The sequence below is a fragment of the Plutella xylostella genome, chromosome 23, assembly GCF_932276165.1.
Source record: "Plutella xylostella chromosome 23, ilPluXylo3.1, whole genome shotgun sequence".
Lineage (NCBI taxonomy): Eukaryota > Metazoa > Arthropoda > Insecta > Lepidoptera > Plutellidae > Plutella > Plutella xylostella.
In genome coordinates this window covers 1,894,712-1,914,323 of record NC_064003.1, presented here as the reverse complement: position 1 = coordinate 1,914,323, position 19,612 = coordinate 1,894,712, and the positions used below count along the sequence as shown (strand labels likewise).

At 39.6% G+C, this 19,612-nt stretch overlaps 1 protein-coding gene across 3 annotated transcripts in view; it reads left to right on the top strand.

The window, feature by feature from the left end:
• The window catches only part of LOC119692526, a 41,961-nt gene extending 31,562 nt beyond the window's left edge, over positions 1–10,399 (top strand). For all 3 annotated transcript variants that reach the window (XM_048629541.1, XM_048629540.1, XM_048629539.1), the window contains 5 exons: positions 1,941–2,074; positions 2,315–2,407; positions 7,663–7,848; positions 8,854–9,024; positions 9,283–10,399. In XM_048629541.1, the coding sequence (XP_048485498.1) occupies positions 2,000–2,074; positions 2,315–2,407; positions 7,663–7,848; positions 8,854–9,024; positions 9,283–9,468 (711 nt within the window). In that variant the 5' untranslated portion in view covers positions 1,941–1,999 and the 3' untranslated portion in view covers positions 9,469–10,399. The remainder of the gene's footprint in view (positions 1–1,940; positions 2,075–2,314; positions 2,408–7,662; positions 7,849–8,853; positions 9,025–9,282) is intronic.
• Positions 10,400–19,612: the final 9,213 nt, after the last annotated feature.

The following is a 19,612-nucleotide window of genomic DNA, read 5'->3' as shown; positions in this document are numbered from 1 at the left end:
TAATTATCGACCCGCTGCAGCCGGCGCCATCTCGGCAGACGAGGCGCAAACTTTTCTCGGTTTTCGAGCCGAAATTCTAGTTAGTGGACGCGCGATTTCTTTTTAAAAAGTTAACAAGCTGCTCTCGTTGTGGTCGTTTTTCATGCCGCGATGCCTTCTTTTGTGTACGGGCGAGCTGTTAAAAAATAAACGAACTCTTTGTTTCTCGGGTAGTGCGACCTCCGGGCTGCGGCGGCTGTGTTTTTATACCTCCTTATAGCCCGTGTGTTACGTGTAGGTATCTACGGTTTTTATGGTCCCCGGTCAGTTCTTCAATGGGAAGAGGAATGCGATCGAGTCTCTATAATGTTGTTAATTATTTTTTCTCTACATTTATTAGGGTTTGTTTACATCGATTTAGCTGCACGTTCGTTTGATGTGGATGTGACGTGCCACGTGCGAAGTGATTTGTCATTTTACGCAAACGAAAGATAAAACAGTGCTGTTTGATAATAATCGCAACAGGCGTGGATATTTAATACGTTGATGACGTTAGTGGCCTGCTAGTGGTGGATGGTGATGAATAATCCGCCGCACACATTGCCCCCGGCTCCATATCTTTCGGGCTGACCTGTTATATTTTTTTGGTTGAACTTTTGACGGCGGCGTCGGTCACGCGGCCGCCTTTGACCGCGGAGTGCTAATAAAATGTTATGATCGTATGTTTAACGCGTGTTGTGATGTCGGCCCTTCCTTTTGACACGATCGTTATTGCCCCTCTTGTGCCTAACATTATTATTGAGTCAATTAGTCGAATAGTAAACTGAATCGCGTCTAGTTATCGAGTTATATTGTGGGGTTTTATAGCGTTCGCGGTCAATTTGTTTATGCAAATCGCGTTGCATTTTCGATGGTCGCCGATGTTCGGGCTGAGAGGCGGGATGTTGCTGTCTCTGTCTGGCAAAGGACAGGGGGCGTGTGATAATGGGATCGGTTCACAGGGGCCTAGTTAAATAATAAGCGGCCGAGCGCCCTATAATTTGGTTTTATTTGACCGCCGCCGGAGCCGCGGGCCGACGCCAATAACTCGCTAACGATATGTGAAGGAAAAAAAACGCACGCTGCGCTCTCATTGATGAATTTGACTTTGAGAATTATATGTCCGTTCCCACACACAGGTAGGTACGAAACGAAATCGAAATCGCCGAGTTAACGCATTCAGGCAACGTTTATCAGTTTCCCGATATTATTCGGAACGAAATGTGATAGGTATTATTAACCGTAACGCGGAGGTTGCCTAGAGACAAAGCCTGCTTATTGATATTCAGATCGCAAAACGATTGGTCGAAAAAAGTAGGAGCGGGAGCGCAACTAGTTCGATTATTTCACAACTTATTAAGTGAATGAAAGTAGTAATCGATATCGGATGAACATATCGCGCGAACCGTTAAATCGCACGGTATTAGTCATTCATGGAGGTTCACTGAACAATTAGTAAAGGCTGTCCACCTCTGGATATACACATTTATTCATCGGATGTCGATCGATTACCATAATCGTTTGCATCGCGCGTGCCTCGATTCATTCACAACTCGAGTGATACAACTCGCCAATCTCATTGACGCACTTTTGTCAATACTATTATCTCTATATTGCTTGATCGAAATGATGATGTCAATATCAATATAATGTCTTCTTCACCTTTTTCATAGATAAATAAGTATTCTGCAGTTTTATTTTCCTCATACAACATTTCCGTTAATTAGAAACGGAAGGTTTTCTTAATAGATGATAATCTATTTCGATGTAAATATATTTTTATAAATTAAATAATCAACTCCTTTCATAATTATCTAAAAAAATATATACTTCAGCGGTCTCCATTTATATGACTGGTCAATTGGTCTTAGGCCACGGCCATTTTAACAAGACCTCTTAAAGACAGCCACGTCCCTCCACAGAATACGTCAACGTCTACGCGGCCGTGTGTCTCCTGTTGCTGGTCAGTGGTCTACCTCCGATGTCTTCGGCGGCCCCCGTGTCTAAGAACGCCAGCGATTGGGAGAACCCTTGTGACTATACGGGAGAAGTCACGGTAAGAATAGAATACTCTCTATTTTGCACCATTAAATAAATTATTACAAAAATACAACTTATTTTAATTGTCTAAGCTTGTGAAGTAAGCTTGATTGTCTCTCTAGCCATATTAATTAAGTTTACTGTTGGATGCAGGGTTCTTTCAGCGGTACACATATTTAAGCTGAAACTAGAATAAAATGTAGAGCGTTCCTTAAATTTCTTGCAGGAGGTCTAATGTTCTTCTCTTTCTTTCCAGAGCGTAATCCCGTACAACGCGTCACTAGCGGAAGAAATAGCGAACCAAGCCAAGCGAACACTGGAGAACACGGCGTCGTATAAAAATTCATTCGTAAGTATTCTTTGTCCGCTAATGAATGGAGTGTAATATTCGCGAGCGCATCTGTATGCCCGACGCGCCGCGCAAATGAACGGACGGGCCGCGCTGCCAATGAACACAAGGAGTGACGAACGTGCGTAGATGGCATTGTAAATAATTGTATTCGTCTGCCATCTCTCCTCGTGAAGTGAACTGTTCCCGGGAGACGGTTTAAAATTCCCGTCGGGGCCGCGTTTAGCGATGTTTTCTCACCGCCACGACACAGGGACCCAGATTGCATCGCGCAGGCGCCAGCTTCGCACATCCGCCCTCACTTCCTGCCTTCCAATTAAACGTTTCATCGGACCACCGCCTCGAACCATCACCGTCTCTCATTTAGGTACCTACGTGTTACTCATCACGGAAACTGCCTTCTAGTTTGCCACAAAATATATGCACGTTTCACGAGAAACAATGCATCGGTATGTTAATACGTCTATTCCTATGACAGAATTATCATTCCTCAGCTCTGAATATATTTCCGAATCGGAAGCTAGCTGAGACGATTGACGAGCTATAATGCGTTGTCGCCGCGCCGCATCGCTTATGGATGACCGCCGACTATAACCCAGACAGAGTCCGATGTGTGTAGTCAATGACGATCCATTGCAGGATTGCTTTAGATTGTCCACTTGAGCATTGAAGTCGCGCGAGCAGCGGATATCGAACATATCGACGGGTCATGTATCGACGAGCGTCGCGTAGTGCGGGAGCTGTCTATGTATGACATACGAAGGCATTGTGTAGGCTCGGCAATAACGAACGTGGACGTCCTGTGGGCCGCCTGCTCGTAAAACGATATGATCGAGTCGCGGGAGCCGGAACGGGGTACAGGACGGGGCGAGCGCGCACGCGCATACTGAGTGCGCATTAGTATTGCGCGCGCCACCTGCCGTCGATGTGTCGTTTTTTTTCTGCCAATCCACATAATGTCGGTCATTCGCTGCTAATGTCGCTTTGATTGATATTGAAAAGCCACTATTGTTCTCCGCCAAGGTTGTGTTTTGGGTAAAAGCTTTGAAGTTGTTGCTAGCGCTAGTAATGTAATGTCATGCCCACGTGGGGTCTAAGGTAATAACTGGCCGAAAGGTAATAAGAATGTCATAACAAACTCAACGAACTTTACCGGCACTCAATGCCCAAGTAACCGAAACACTCGCGTTAATCCTAGCTACCTGTATTTAAGTATCATTTTGGGAGTTTAAAGCGGCAAAGACAAATTTTGGTCGCAAGTCGTCACCACCGTGTGAATGTGTCGTAATGACCGATGTTTTGACACGTCTCGTATCACGTTACCACTATTAAGGCAACACTGATCTCGTTTGTAGTCACAAAAGTAATTTTGGCAGGTTCCATCCGCGTAATGGACGACAACATAACATTTTAGCAAAAACTAAATGGGCCATTCGCATTTTTGCGATCACCTGATGGCGACAATGAGTCAATAAATTCGCAAGAAAATGCAGCGAAAACATGCACCTGACTGTTCTAAATAGAGGTGGATACGTGACCGTGAACTAGTGAGCATTTCAGTGAAGCTATAATGCGAGTAAATGTTACGGTGAAAGAGCGAGCAACCCGACACCGCCGGCGTGGTGTGACCGCGCCATTCCGCGTGCATTCGCGCTTATCTCGCCTTTAATGTAAACATTGAATTACATACCGTAGCACTTAGTACATAGGTACAATATGTTCACACGGCGACAGGCTGTCTGCCGGGGCGTGCAAGTGTGTGTGTGTAACAACGCTGTGTGTGAGTGTGTGGGTGCAGGACGGCTGATAAGCTTCCGAAGTGCGGTGCGGATGCAGGCTCGCGAATGTGCCCACCCACGGTCCACGGACGCACACTTCTTAGACAATATTTTGGCGGGAATTAAGAATGGAAGATTACAGAATGATATAAGCCAAAATAACTGGCCAATATCGGAACTACTAAATGGAACTGCTATGACCATTGAGCATACCCTATGATTCCCACAAAACAGCTTGGTTGTTTTTTCAATAGATTTAAGCTCCTCAGTAAGACTGTTTAAGCAAATATATGTTGTACTTATATTAATTTGGGAAAGTTGAGTGACTAATCATAATAACACAGGTCGCGCAACCACCGAACCATTGAAACAAGGCTTAAATTTTCGCGTATTTGTACCATCATTTTTGTCCGAGATATTGTCTATGGGTGAATCACCGCGTGTTTACAAATTCTTCATGATGTCCCGAATGAGTTTGTTCACATGGCTGTGACGAGTACGAGTTGTTTGTGAGGTAATGTTTCGGATATGGCACCGACCGGACGCAGCACCTGTGCTCTTTATGCTGCCTCATGCATTCCTATCAAATTTTAAGACCCATTTGTCGACTGTTATTGTTATACACATATGCAAGCCACGCTAGACTTGGCGACGACTTTAGGTCTCAAGCTTAGATGAACGATATAGGTATTAGAACGTTGGTCATAAGCAAGTTATCAAAGCGCTCAAGCGGGACTGTATAATATTCGAATTTGAGGTAAAACTTGAGTGTATTATTCAGTCAATTGGGTAACAGCACAATGGGTTGCCGTTGTAGGGGACACTTACAAATTCGCGTTTAATTAGCACCATTGTAAGCGCAAACAATATTTCTTGTGCCAATTGACGTGTGCCGTTACATCACAAAGGGCATTTTTAATTTCTATCACCTAAATGTTGCATCTGCTAACCAAATCTGTATTTGGACAAGTTACAACCTTTGCCTTATGAAGTTAGGTTTTCGTTTAGCTTGGCAGACCAGTGTTATTATGTGAGGTAGTAGTGTCAAATTTTAATGTGGAAATATTAGTGTTACAAGTCTACTTCGGTGGCTCGGCTTCTGTTCCCGGCTCGGCTTTCACACGGCCTTGGTCTTGACATGGACGTCCTAATGTTCTGATCAGGTGTTGTCCAGTTTCAACTCACTAGGAGAATGGCATGCCTATGTTAACCTAGTAATAGTCTACTATGAAATGTTATTTTAACAAGCCGGGTTAGTTCTTTTAATTTTGGCTAAGACCTAGTTTCACCCTACTCTGAATAATCATTAACAGCACTGTTTCGTTATAAGCCGCTAAAATCTTTTCATAGGTGCGTTGATTTGTCATTCAGTCGTTCAGTATAACGCATGTATGAGTACAAATGTAGAGTATTACTTCAAGTACTTGATATGTTTTTCAAACAAGGATCTAAAACAGTGATGACGGCAAAAGCAAGTATTGTGGAAGGTCAGGATTTTACTTGAATGCGTAATGTAGATTAGTAAGAACATTATACCTACTTGATGAATCTGTCTTTAGGTTTGATTGAATTTACAAACATTTCATGAGTCATATTATATTTTTCTTCAAATCTGTTTAGTTACCAACTACCAGGTTCATTTATTGGCAACTAACTGTAATTGAGCATCAATAAAACAGCTAGTACTTAGATTTTCGTTTCTATCCCGGAAAATAATTTTATTGTCTTCCTATTTCCGAAGCGACCAGTTTGACACGGATTAAAACTGTAATACAGGTAGTATGGGCACGACGGACCAAGCTGGCCTGGTTCACAGCACGCGAGGCCAGTTGTCCCTTCGTGGAAATGTTTACTAGTAGTTACACGTGAGGGGAACATCATTTTATAGGTCTTGTAATCAACGAAGGCCGCACCGTTTACTTGCAGGCATGGAGTCTTTGTAAAATGCACAAATTATTTTCATTCATTATTGTGATTATAATTTGATTCGATTAAGTTATAGGTTAGGTAGTTAGTTAAGGTAATTACCTACTTAGGCACTTGTTTCAACGCGGCAATAATGAATAATCTTTTATTATGTCGCAGCCAAGGCGCCATCCCGTAGTGTTATAATTTTCTGATGAGTTACATTTATTATTAAAATGGAAGATAGTTTGATAATAATATTTATGAAAGTAGATTAGTCATTTAAATATTTTGCGTTGAAAGGTACGCTCGTCATACAATGTGTATATTTTAGAAACAAAACCATAATTTCAAGGAGTTGATTTAAAATTAAATAATAATTTTAAAATACTTACCAAATGTTTTTTTTTACATATTTACACACAAGAAACTTCAGTTAGGTACTGGATGGCAGTAGCAAGTGCAATCTTTTATATAGTAAGGTTTAATAGCTTGATGGACCATTTCCTATGGCAATAATGTTAGTATTCCAGACATTATTGTTTCCAGCTAAACGTGCACACTCACAGTAACCTTTAAATCATTGACAACGCAATTCTTTTCAATCGATAGATTAAAAATAAACGTTTAATAATGTTTTCTTTACCAACGGCATATTTATTAAATGACTGCAGGGTCACTGTACCTACATATACGACGTAAAACAAAGTTTAGGAACGCTTCTGCGCGAGCCACGACTCTATCTCGTTGTATTAAACATGCTGATTGCACGACAGCGCTTGTTCATTGGTTTTTCGTCAGTATAGAGCCAGCACCTAGTAACTGTTTTTAATACTATTTATAGTTCCATGTTACTGGGAACTGTATCAAGTGTGTTTGATTGGATTAGAACAAGGAGTGAGTCACGGTGATACGCGGAGTTGCGCTCGAGTTCAGATGAGCAGCAATCATCATCATCGGCATGCACTGGTTGTTTTTATTAATAAGTTTTACCACCTTGACATAAAATCCTTCCCAAAAATTTTATTAATCAACGTTTAAAAACTTTTCTAAAATTAGCCATTTAAAATTTGAGCGTGAAAACCATTGTGTTATGCAATAGACGCAGAATTTCAGTTTTACACATGAGAACGCCAAGTCAAGCAAAACTTAACCATGGAAAGCAGAGCTATTATTGACGGCATAATCGTTGCGTACAAGAAACCTAATCTTTAACCCTTACAAAATACTCAAATAGACATAGACATAGACACATTGTTTATTTACTAAAAGAATACACATCACAAATACAAAACAACATCAATAGAAAACAGTGACATGAAGAAGAATCACAATAAATGTGGTGTGTATTATGTCAGTAAAATGGCTCTGACTCAGCATGTGTCTCTCACTCTAATGTCACCCATGGACGTACACCTGTAAGCGGGAAGAGCTCATGACCGCTACCAGCGGTGCAGTATCAGTGGCCCAGTTCTGGGGATGTATTATTTAGCGACTTTTTCGTCGACACGATAAGAAAAAGAAGAAGACCCATGGAACCTCAACCTTCACCACTCCACTCTATTGTTACAGGCGTACCACACGCACAGCTTCGAGATCTACGATTCGCTACTAGAGCGGTGGGAGACGGACCTGTGGTTCCGCAACCTGTCGTGGTTCGAGCCGGAGCTGTTGCCGGCGAGCCACGTGGCGGCGCCGGGGACGACTCACGCGCCGCACCACAACCGCACTGCGGCGCAGGTCATTGAGGAGCTTTTGGTGAGTTGCGTTTTATATTGTTTTTTTTATGTTTTCTTCGGTTACTTTCCATACTGAGCATCTCGACCATCTGATTGCTGAGGCACGGGTCTCCTTCCAGTGAAGGATCCAATGGCTGACCGATGACCGTGCCATGTGTTGCTCACTGAAGCTAGCTTAACTACGGACGCTTTCCATACTGCTAGGTAATAATATCGGTCTCTCCCAATACGAGCCACAACACTTGGCCTTCCTCATTCAGGCAGTACTGGCTGCCTATCAATAAAGCTGTTGGTTGGTTGATTTAATTCTGGGTTGACGCTTACTCTGTCTGATGTTGCCTTTGGATGTAAGCAGCCCTTACCAAATTGATTATTGTGCTTGTGATCATTGAAGGATTACTTTTGGAATGCAATTTTTTACTCAAGCAGCGTCTATTTGATAGAGACTAAGTATCATTGCTGCAAAATTTAAGGCGGTAACGCTGACTCAACAAACGTGTATGTGTGTATGTTATTGAATCTCGTTCGCGGAATTGCCTTCATTGGTGGCATTGTCGGCCGAGCGCTCATCCGCTATCGCACACGTAATCATTGGGAAACAATTATTATTGCGATTCCGTTTTTGGATGTTTTCCGTGGACAACTTGGCTAAATTTAAAGATAATAATATGATTGATAAAGCGTGTTGCTTATGTACTTTAAATGATAAGGCTGTGCATTTGTGAAGATAATAGAAAAATTAAAACGCCATACGTATTCCCTAAAAATTAATAATTATAATGCATCCACGAACACCAGATTTCGTTTCGTGTCGGCGACAAACACTAGAGCAGCTTAGATTTTCCACCATGTTAAAAAGATTATCCAGTCTAGCTTTTGCTATTGACGGTCCAGGATGACCCAGAAGGGAATCTGGTACAGGTTGATACATCCCCCATCGATGGGCCCCTTTAGTCCACACCAGATTACTATAGTTACGCTCTCATTGACATATTTCCCTAACCCTCCTCTCTCTTGCCCTCAGAGCTCAGACGAGCGGCTCGACGCGGTCCTGCCGAGGCTGTACAGAGGGCTGCAGTTCGTGGTGGCCTCCTTCGACAAGATGACGCGGGGCGCCGAGTTCACGGATCAGCAGTTGGAGACTAACATCACCGTCACCTACCATGACATCAAGTTTATGCTGTGCAATTTCTTTGTAAGTATTTTAGAAGAAATATCCGTATTTACCTGTATTATTCGGGACAGATTTTTTTATTAATTTTGTAAGTATAAAGAGCACTTATTCACAATGAAATATAATAATGCAGAAATAATGTTTCAAATCGATCTTGTGGTTTCAGAGCCTATACAATACAAACACACTAACAACAATCAAATCCACCCCCTTTATAATATACCTCTCTATAAAGTAGGTATCTAACAAACGTTAACCCTATTATTCCATTATTTCCAGGAGCTGATCAGAGCACGCAACTTGATCGACAAGATCCCTCCACTGGACCTGTCCGAACTGCCCAAGTTCGAGGACCGTCTCCGAGACATGCTGCTGGTCTTCAGAGACTCCCTGGACTACGTCAGCTACCTCGGCAGACTCTTCGAGAGGGTCCACCAGAAACATTCCCAAGAAGCCAAGTCTTGAACTGCTGAGCAGCGGGATTGAAGAGTTTAGCGCATCCTTCCCACCGGCTTGGTTTGACGACACTAGACAAATGTATTTATTTATATAGGCGCGGCGGTTCCGTGCTGCAAAGTCACACGCTTGTTCTTGCAAGTCTCGTTTCGCTAGGTTTAGTAGCGATTTAGAACTCTTTGCCATTAAATTGCCATTTTGGGTCTAGAAAGAATTAGTTCCTTTTTGTATTATTTTGTAAATAGACGACGAATTTAAATATGTTATTATTTATTATTGCGACTGCCGCTTGATTGTATGCAACAAAATTTCCCGTCATCCTAGTCAAGGTCTAAAATTATTTCCTATTTTAATCGATTCTTGTGCAGATTCGTTGTTGCGGTATTATTTAGTGTAAACTTTACTGTTAGTATTACCATTTCACCAGACTTATCTAACATTAGCGGTTCATATTTATTCTTTGTGTACAATGTAAAGTTTAAGCACTCTGCGTGAATGGGCTAATGTTAATATTTCGGCAGATTGGTTGTATTGTATCTGACATGGACATGTAACTAGACATTAGATAGACGAGTGACGATTGTCGGATATGATGTGTGTTTGAGAATAGCCCCCCACTTGTTGGTTCGATCTCTTTCCCTAGATTACTGTATTATTTAATTGTGAATGATGTGTTTGAGGCTGCAAGGATAATGTACACATGTTTTATTCCTACAACCATTATTTTAACTCGTCCTTAATATTTGTTAACTATTTATATTACTGTTACTGAAATCCAATGAAGACGACTAGCTTTAATAGAAGCTGTTAATAATATTATTGTAAAGAACAGAGCTAGTTTATTTATGAATTAATCATTTATTTGTATAGTTCAAAAAGTATTTATAATGACGACAAGCATGGCCCCCATGTTTGTTCAATTAAATTATTATTAAAACTACTTCTGTGTTATGATTTTTCTTTTACTTTGAACCCAATTCAATTGTAGGTAATTCACTAAAGTGTGTTGCGGCTCACATTCTATAGGTAGGCTAAGACTTGGAGGTAAGGGTTACTCTATACTGCCGAAAAACGAACCAAAGAAACTGTCGTTCAATCGGCACGTTTAATACAACGAGATAGAGCCGTGGTTCTCGCAGCAGCAGCGCTCTGAAACTTCGTTTTTCGTCATCTAGGAGAGACCCCCCTGACCACTACGACTGACGACTGAGGGGATGTCTTGTCTAAAACCACAATCCAGGAATTCATTACAATAGAAAGTGCTAAGTATGCAATAAATGAGATGATATCAATGAAGGATATCAAACAAAGGTAGGTAAGCGTCCACCTATTGGTATCGTATCGCACCAAACGATTTGTCGTTTCTCCATAAATGTATGGAGAAACAGCGTCGGCAATACCGATGAAGTGGACGCACTTGTGTGAATTTATATACAAATAATAATGCGATGAGTCCGTTGTCCTACGATGCCGAAACGTGGACGCTTACCTTTATAGTGAAGCACATAATATATCACAAATCCTCCAGAAGGGCTAGTACGGCCGTACTAAGACGTGATAAGAGTTTTTCATCGCACTCACATCGCGCAGCCTCAAGAGCGAGCGCGACGGAGAACTTTTGTCACGTCTTAATAGCGACCCGTGCTACAGGGCCAGACTTACTTCACGCAGTTGACATTCCACTGTGTTCCCACTCCCAGGCTGGAGTTGAAACAAATTCATATCTTTACACAACGCATTCACGAGTGCGTATTTGCGTTGGCGACGACAAAAGCGCAAGGGCGAAACCGACGGCCAAGTGTGGAACTGACCTCTTCCATGAGGGTCTTCTATTTAATTATTGATTAAAATTTGGGCCGAAAATAAGAGTTGTTGTATGATTGATCACCATGTTTAAAACAAATAGGGTAAGTATTCAGTAGAAATTTTGTCCTGAAGACCTTTTCACTTAAAATCATTAGATTGTTTCATATCACCACTATAACAAAAAAAAGTATATGAAACAACTTTACACAAATTCCCACGGTAACATCAACGCAAATATCTCACCTATAAAATAATAACCCTCCACACGGCACCCTCAAACGTGACGGCCAAAAACCTTCCCATTTCGTGCTCAATAATCTTCACGACCACTTCAGCTACCGATCTCAAAGGGTTTCATATTTCCCGCCTCCCAGAGGGGGGTCACTCTATATGACTAAAAAACGAAGTTTCTTAGTTATTATTATCTTACTGGAGCGCTACTGCGCGAGCCACGACTCTATGTCCGTCCATTTTTCATCAGTACTTATAGAGGAACCCTCCTGTTTGCCCTAAGCCTTAGAGGTTCGTCGCACAATGACCTGTCGTCGGTAGTCCGAAGGTGCTAGGTTGACACGGGACGTTTGCTCTGATTATTATGGCTGGCGATTTATTTACACTTGTTTGTTTATTTGTTTGACGCCGGCGGAAGTTTTTTTGGACGATGTTGTCGCGCGGGGGGCGCGATGGAGACGGAACGGGATGAAAAGGTCGGTTGGTTACCACCTTTCTACCGAAAGGGTTAATGTAAAAGATACATGTGGAGTTACTTATCAGAAGAAAGAAAATACATGTAGATATTTTGTCTTATGATTTCGACTTAAATTCCCGATATAGCCTGATTTGATTTTTACTGTGTTGAAGTTATTATAATTTTTTCTGAGTATAGGATGTGACGACCGAATGGCGTAGTGGTTAGTGACCCTGACTACTGAGCCGATGGTCCCGGGTTCAATTCCCGGATGATATTTGTTTAAACACAGATATTTGTTCTCAGGTCTTGGATGTGCCCTTAAAATGGCAATAGGCCCGCCCCCTATTACATTGGGACTATTCGGGACTAACATAACACTCTGGCGAAAAGTGGGTGCAGCAATGCACCTCTGCCTACCCCGCAAGGGAGTACATTAGTACAAGGCGTGAGTGCGTGTTTTTTTTCTTGTTCTCCGACACCTTATTTTTACTTTAGAACTATGTAGCATAAAAGCAGGAACTAGTATCATACCAAACAGCACCTCCGCCTACCCTGCCAGGGATATAGGCGTGTGTGCAGTTCTCCACAGCGCTGGTTTAACGATCCCCGCCGCTACAATAGCGACATATTCGGTCCACTCTTGCGCTCTTTATCTTGCTCACGTTCCACTGTTAGGGATCGGTGGTGAAAATGTGATGGAAACCTTTTTTAACTCTTCAAAAAGTGATAGTCAATATTTCTCAGCTCGGGTGTATTAATGCGATATTGAGTAAGTTAGACTACTTTTTTCCTGGAATTTCCACCTGGAACTCACACAAGTGCGCCCACTTTATTGGCATTGCCGACGCCATTTCTTAATTCATGATTCATGAAAATCCGTTTGGTCCGATTTGTACGATACCCATAGGTGGAAGTTTACCTTTAAAAGACTATGCAAATCACGAGCAAAAGCTAGTAAAATAATATATGATTTATTTAGGTATCTAAGCTGTATCAAGTAGGTAGCAAGTATTACTACTTAGCTGTAATATTTCACCAGGACAATATTTTTAAGTTGTTACGGAACCATAGTCACCCACCATACTAAACAGGCTTGTATTTTTTTACGTTTATTAGTAGGATTTATTATTTACCGCGGCTCACACACGATGTGTCACGAAACTGGGACTTAAAAAAAGGATATTATGTATGTTAATGCCGAGGTGTTTGCGCGTGATGAGGTTTTTGATCCTTCAAGTAGTATTGTCGCTATGCACTACAACTTAATATGTATACTATACCGGGCGAATGCTGCAGTTTACATATATTTTTTTAAGGGTACACTACATAAATCCGAATTACTTTTTTACGAATATGAAAATAACGATTTTTAAAATTACGAATTTCATAGTTCCGAATAATTCACAATCCCGAATTTCAAGTTTCCGAATAACTAAAATCACGAATAGTCAATAAACGAAATTTCAAACCACATATTTATTAAAATCACGAAAGTCAATTTTCCGAATATTATTATTTCGATGTTTTAAAAGTACGACCTTTTATTATAACGAATTGTTAAAATTACGAATCCCGAAGTTTTAATATTCCGAAAATACAAATTCCCGAATGTATCTTAGTTAACAAGAAATAGTTATTAAGAATAGTGTGTTTATTAACAGCATAATCCGTATACAATTTAACAATATTTTTTAAGCTATATTATGTGAAACGCTCCGCTCCGCTTCGCTGCGCTCCGCTTTGTTTTTCGATATCTATGTGCACCTAACACGCTCCTCCTCGCTTTGCTCGTCGTCGCACCTATCTTTAGATTTAGGTCCTAAGGTTTTTAAGGATAATCACCGTAAAAATCCGAGCAATTTCATTGCTTTGTTGTGTTACTTAACAACAAATACTACAAATAGTTTTCTATTTACAATATTTTTACTCTATATTTGAAACGCTCCGCTCCGCTTCGCTGCGCTCCGCTTTGTTTTTCAATATCTATGTGCACCTAACACGCTCCTCCTCGCTTTGCTCGTCGTCGCACCTATCTTTAGGTTTAGGTCCTAAGGTTTTTTAGGGTAAACACCATAAAATTCCGAGCAATTGTTTTGCTCTATATTTGAAACGGTCCGCTCCGCTTCGCTGCGCTCCGCTTTGTTTTTCGATATCTATGTGCACCTAACACGCTCCTCCTCGCTTTGCTCGTCGTCGCACCTATCTTTAGGTTTTGGGTCTAAGGTTTTTAAGACTTTTACGGTTTTTTTGTCAAAATCACGAATTATCACATTTTCGATCGGGATTTGAATTTTTCGTGATTATAATAAATCGTTATTTTATTTTTCGTATGCTTGAGTAATCGTATTTTTTAACGTTCGTGTATTTGACAATCGTAATAACAAATCTTCGTGATTATAATATTCGAAATTATAATTTACGTGATTTTTAGAATTCGGCATTTAAAAAAATCGGTATTGCAATATTTCGTAAATTACATATTCGGTGTTTTCAAATTCGGAAAAAAGTTTTTCGGAATATTTGGGTGTTCCCATTTTTTTACTAGGGTCTAAGGTTTTTTTACGTCCTCTGTCTAATTTTATTGTTTTAAGATAATTCGGTAAAGATACAATACAACGGTTTTTCTTTTAGTTGAAAATAACGTCATTTCTAGATTTGTTTTAGTTAGGGCAAATAAGCAGCATAAGCAAGTTGTTTTCTCACAATCTGATACGATCCTTTTCGATACTATAAAAACACAAACCTCTACATAACAAAATTACTGCAGATTTAAGAATTTTAACTATTATCTAATACATTAATGATGTGGTTAAGGTTTTTCCGATAACTTGAAATGATTAACCACAGTAAAATCGATACATACTAGGTAAATACAGGCTGATGAAAAGATTTTACCTATATTAATCAAAAATAGCATTATGTCACATAAAACTACTAAACTCGTATGATACATAATCCATATTCAAATAGGTATTCAGTAAATCATTCTTTACGTCATTCCTTTTTAACAATTTAGGCACATTTCACTTTTTCAGTATAACATTCTGTGTAGGCACTTTATTATGCATGTTGTTTAATTATATCATTATTATTTTTTTACTGTCAACTTTAACACATCCAAATATAAATTTCTACCCTATATACCAACTGCAATAATAAGCTCAGTAAGTAAATAAAAAAGTTCGAGGCCTGTAGTAACCGCAGGCTCAACGTGACTGTAAGGACATACAGACACACAGACAAACACACTAAGTAGAAACACAAAAGGGTTTACACATTGCATGTTTGAGGTTACCTACTCTATTTGCCTTGCAGTCCTTTGTCGTATTGGGGACATCAACAATATTCGATAACGTTTTTTTTAATTATTAAATATTATTGTATGTAATTTTAGGAAATAGTTTTAAGTAACCTATATCAAATTTATACAACATCAGTGTCTCTATCATCGTCATAATTTGCAACGACTTTTCTAGGTACTAAGGTATATCGATTTTTCTCCTTTCACTAAGTTAAAATTAAAAAAAAAAACCAACTAAAAATACCTTATTTCTTCGAACTTATCCCAGCAATCATCCGTAAGGTCTGACAATGAAAATTATCTAGATCTAAATTAGATTAATTGTAAGGAGGAAAACCAATCTCAGATTCTCGCTAAGTGCGTACTGGGCAAGGGCAATCCTAGTGTTTTGTAGGAACTATAGGTATGTATGTACCTATATAATTTAAGTAAGTGGATACCAATTATAAGTGATCAGCACGGATTTTGATAGGTTTCTACTTAAATGATCGGAGTTTGCACATTATCCATCTGAGACATTCAGAAAAATATTGGTAAGTAACATAGCAAAATAGAAGGAAAGAAAATAAATTTCTAGAAACAAAAGCTGTAAGTATTACCAGATCTAAAGCAATATGGCAACATTATTTAGGCCTTTTGCAATCGATGAATCACAATTATAATTAGACCTGTCGCGGTCTGATAACCATATCAGTATATCGCAAAACCAGGACTTTCCCCAATGTCACAGCATCTCATAATACAAACCAGCTAGATTCACAGTGAGAGGTACTGCGAAAAAACTTGGAGTTCCCCAAGGGCGATACCTTAGTCCACTCTTATTTAATATACATTAAGAGTGAAAATAGACCTGGCAGATCTCTTGATGAGTCCTCGACAGTCTTACGCAACTAGTGACAACACTTTCACAGAGATACCGTCGGAGTTAATTCAGGTCAAGACTATACTCCGGAAATGAAGGAATTCACGACTACGGACCTCAGACCTTTAGCATTAGGTATGGCTGGTTATTTATGTTGTTTTGTCGTTGGTAATTTTAGTGAAAGGAGTGAGTAATAAAAGTTATTCTGAAAACATTGTATAAAAATATGTAATCACTAAACTTTTAAACTGGGTTTAGACATTTACTAATTCGTGCAAACATCATAATCATCGTTCAAACATAACGGGAAAAAAATTGTCACAGTTATAAATAAACACTAATATATTACTATCTCGATTGTGTAGTATTACGCAACAACCGATAACCACTATCCGGTTATTCGGTAACAGACTAAAGACCGCACATTCGTACACCGGTCTCATCTCATTCATAGGCCCCAAGGTCACGCCATTGACCGAACGAAAGTGATTCACTATTCAGAGCCGAGAAAGCAAAAAATATGAGTAATTTGATATATGTACTACCTAATAGAAGGCTGTGCAAATATGCTGGCGAATTGTTCTCGCTGTGGATGAGTCACAGTGGTCGTTCCATGTGAAAACTATGCCATGACGATACTCGGATTATGGAAAGTTTAACTATTTTATTGCAATGTTGAAATTACTACGGATTTGTTATGGTGGAGGCTGATATCCTCCACCATCAGAGTTGCGAGATCTTCCTTCTTGGAGTTTCCTTGATGTCCTACCTGTATTCATTAGTGGGTCCAGAAGAGCATAAATTCAATAACTCTAAATTCAATAAGTAGGGTGATATAAATTCAAACCAAGGCTCTTATATCAATGGCAAGCTACTGCTACTTTTCTTTTCTTGTTAATATGAAACTTTTCCCTCGACTTATGAATAGTGGGGCAGTACATTCTCAATAGTTTGCATGACCAGAATAGTCGTCCAATAAATTGGAGGGTGATTGATAAAAGTTCAGGTGAATGAATGGACTCGATTGATTGGAATTTGGAATGTCGTTGAGTCGGCGTCACGCTCGCGTTCTCACGATTGCGAAATCATGAGATGGATTCCTCTGAGTTGTATCAGACAATATGACTATGCAATGCTTGGGGTAAAAAAATGATAGGTCGATATTAGGTAGAATATGAGGATGCATATAGAATCTTCTCGTTTTCAAATTAGTAAAAGGATGCCTCTCAATTCTTTCAGTAGGTACATAGGCTAAAAGATTTTTTCTGTGAATTTCATGAAAATCAAAGCGCACACACCCTGAAAATACCCAGTAAACATTTGTTCAAAATTAGCTAAGAAATAATAATTGTTAAGGTGTAGGAACTTTAGCAAAGCAGTAAACTCACTAGTCTCTACGTTATCCTGTTGTATAGTAATAAAGTTCTATGCTATATACTTAGTAGTGATGGGCCGAATGTGGTTTGAACCGAAGTTCGGCTTCGGCCGAACATTCGGTGAAAATGAAAAGTTCGGCCGAAGTTCGGCCGAACATTCGGTATTTTTTTTACTTTTGTAATTGGCAGGGAAATATACCCAAATTACTAAACAACTTCAAGAATTATCGCTGAAATTCGGATTTGCAGCTGTTCTATAAATCTTAGTTTGTCAAGAGAGATCCTAGCGAAATAGGTATTATGATCAATGCAGTTCGCGACTGACAATATAGGTACTTTTCGTGGCGAAATTTTAATTTCGGTAGAAAACTTTTTTTTTCAAGTAAATATAAAAAAAAATATCTTTGATTTTGATGTCAATCGCTTCAGCATGATATATTATAGGTTGATTCTACACACAGTTGACTATACTACTTTTACACAACCCTACAACTACATGTTGTACGAAATTCCAGACACAGTTTTGATCACAAAAATTACGATATTTGAGGTGCCCACAAGTTTGAATCCATAGCAAATTTAGAAAAAAGAATAAACTATAAACCAAGTATTTCATTGAGTCGTTAACATTTAAAAAATCATGGAGATTGGATATTATATATTAACGTTAATTATTAAGGTAGTAGAAAAACATTTTCTCTTTTCGCGATTTCAATGCGGTTTAAAAAATGGCCATGCATTACCAGGTAGAGACACCCGCCAACAAAAACATTGCTTTCAAAATTCGACAATGTATTTCATACAAAATTGTAGAAATAGATGTGCCGAATGTTCGGCATTTGAACCGAATTTCGGCCGAATACCGAAGTTCGGTTAAACCTGCCGAAGTTCGGTTAAACCGAATGTCTACCGAATTTCGGCCCATCTCTAATACTTAGTAATTATCATCATCACAACCCATCACGTCCTCACTGCTAGGGCACGGGTCTCTTTTCAATGAAGGCAGGGATTTAGGTCTAGTCTACCACGCTGGCCAAGTACGGGCTGGTGGACCCAACACAAGCTAGCTAGCTAGTGGTCAACCCAAATGTCACTTCGAAATTGGTTCATCCAATAACTAACCGTGCCATGTCTTGCTTAACTTCTATTACCAGTTACGAACACTCAAGCTAACTCGACTACGGACGCTTCCATACTTAGTAATAAGCACAGAAAATTCCCAATGGAAAGTCACGGCATCGTGTCGTTGATTCACCGCAGATCCCGAGATACTCCGGGAGCGGCGCGCGCGCATGAATCATGTGCATATTGCATACATACATACATACATGAAGTGACTCACTCCGGAACTAAACGCCATGTGCGAGAGCAACTGATGTCTTAATAGGCCCCCGGATTTCGCTCTTTCGGCAGTATCTGACGCACGAAATTTTCTCGAATTCTTAGTGAAATGTTGAATGGAATGTATGTACTTGTTACAGTATCAGTACCAATGGTTTTGTTAATGTAGTTAAAAGCGTCAAGTTAATGGTGCTCTACATAAATCTCTACTAACATCCGAGACGCGCTTTAGTGTCTAGATTTTAGTCACCGATGTGTTTTTTATATGCAACTAGCTGTACCCGCGCCTGAAAAAGTTTTCCCGTGGGAATATCGCAATAAAAAGTATGTAATAATCCAGGGTGTCAGCTAACTCCACACCAAATTTCTTTTAAATCGGTTCAGCCGTTTTGATGTGAAGAAGTAACAAACATACACACAAAACATACATACTCACAAATTTTCGCATTTAGGTATAATTTTAGTAGGATAAGTGTCATTTGGAATTAAACACGAGGAAATTATACAATATTTGCGTAGCATTTATATCTTATATCTAAGCTCATTAATAAACACACTCTCATCTCTATTATGATTCCTTTTGTATAATTTTAATATCCAATCAGTGGTTTCAAACTACAAAATAGGAACCACGCCTTAAAACCTTCACCTATAGAGAAGTCCTTTAGAGGTGAAGACATGAACCAACTTGTTCGAACGTAAAGTTCCCACGTTGCAAATATTAAAAATAAATCAAGAAGGATTACGACATCCATACAAAAAAGATTATCATGACT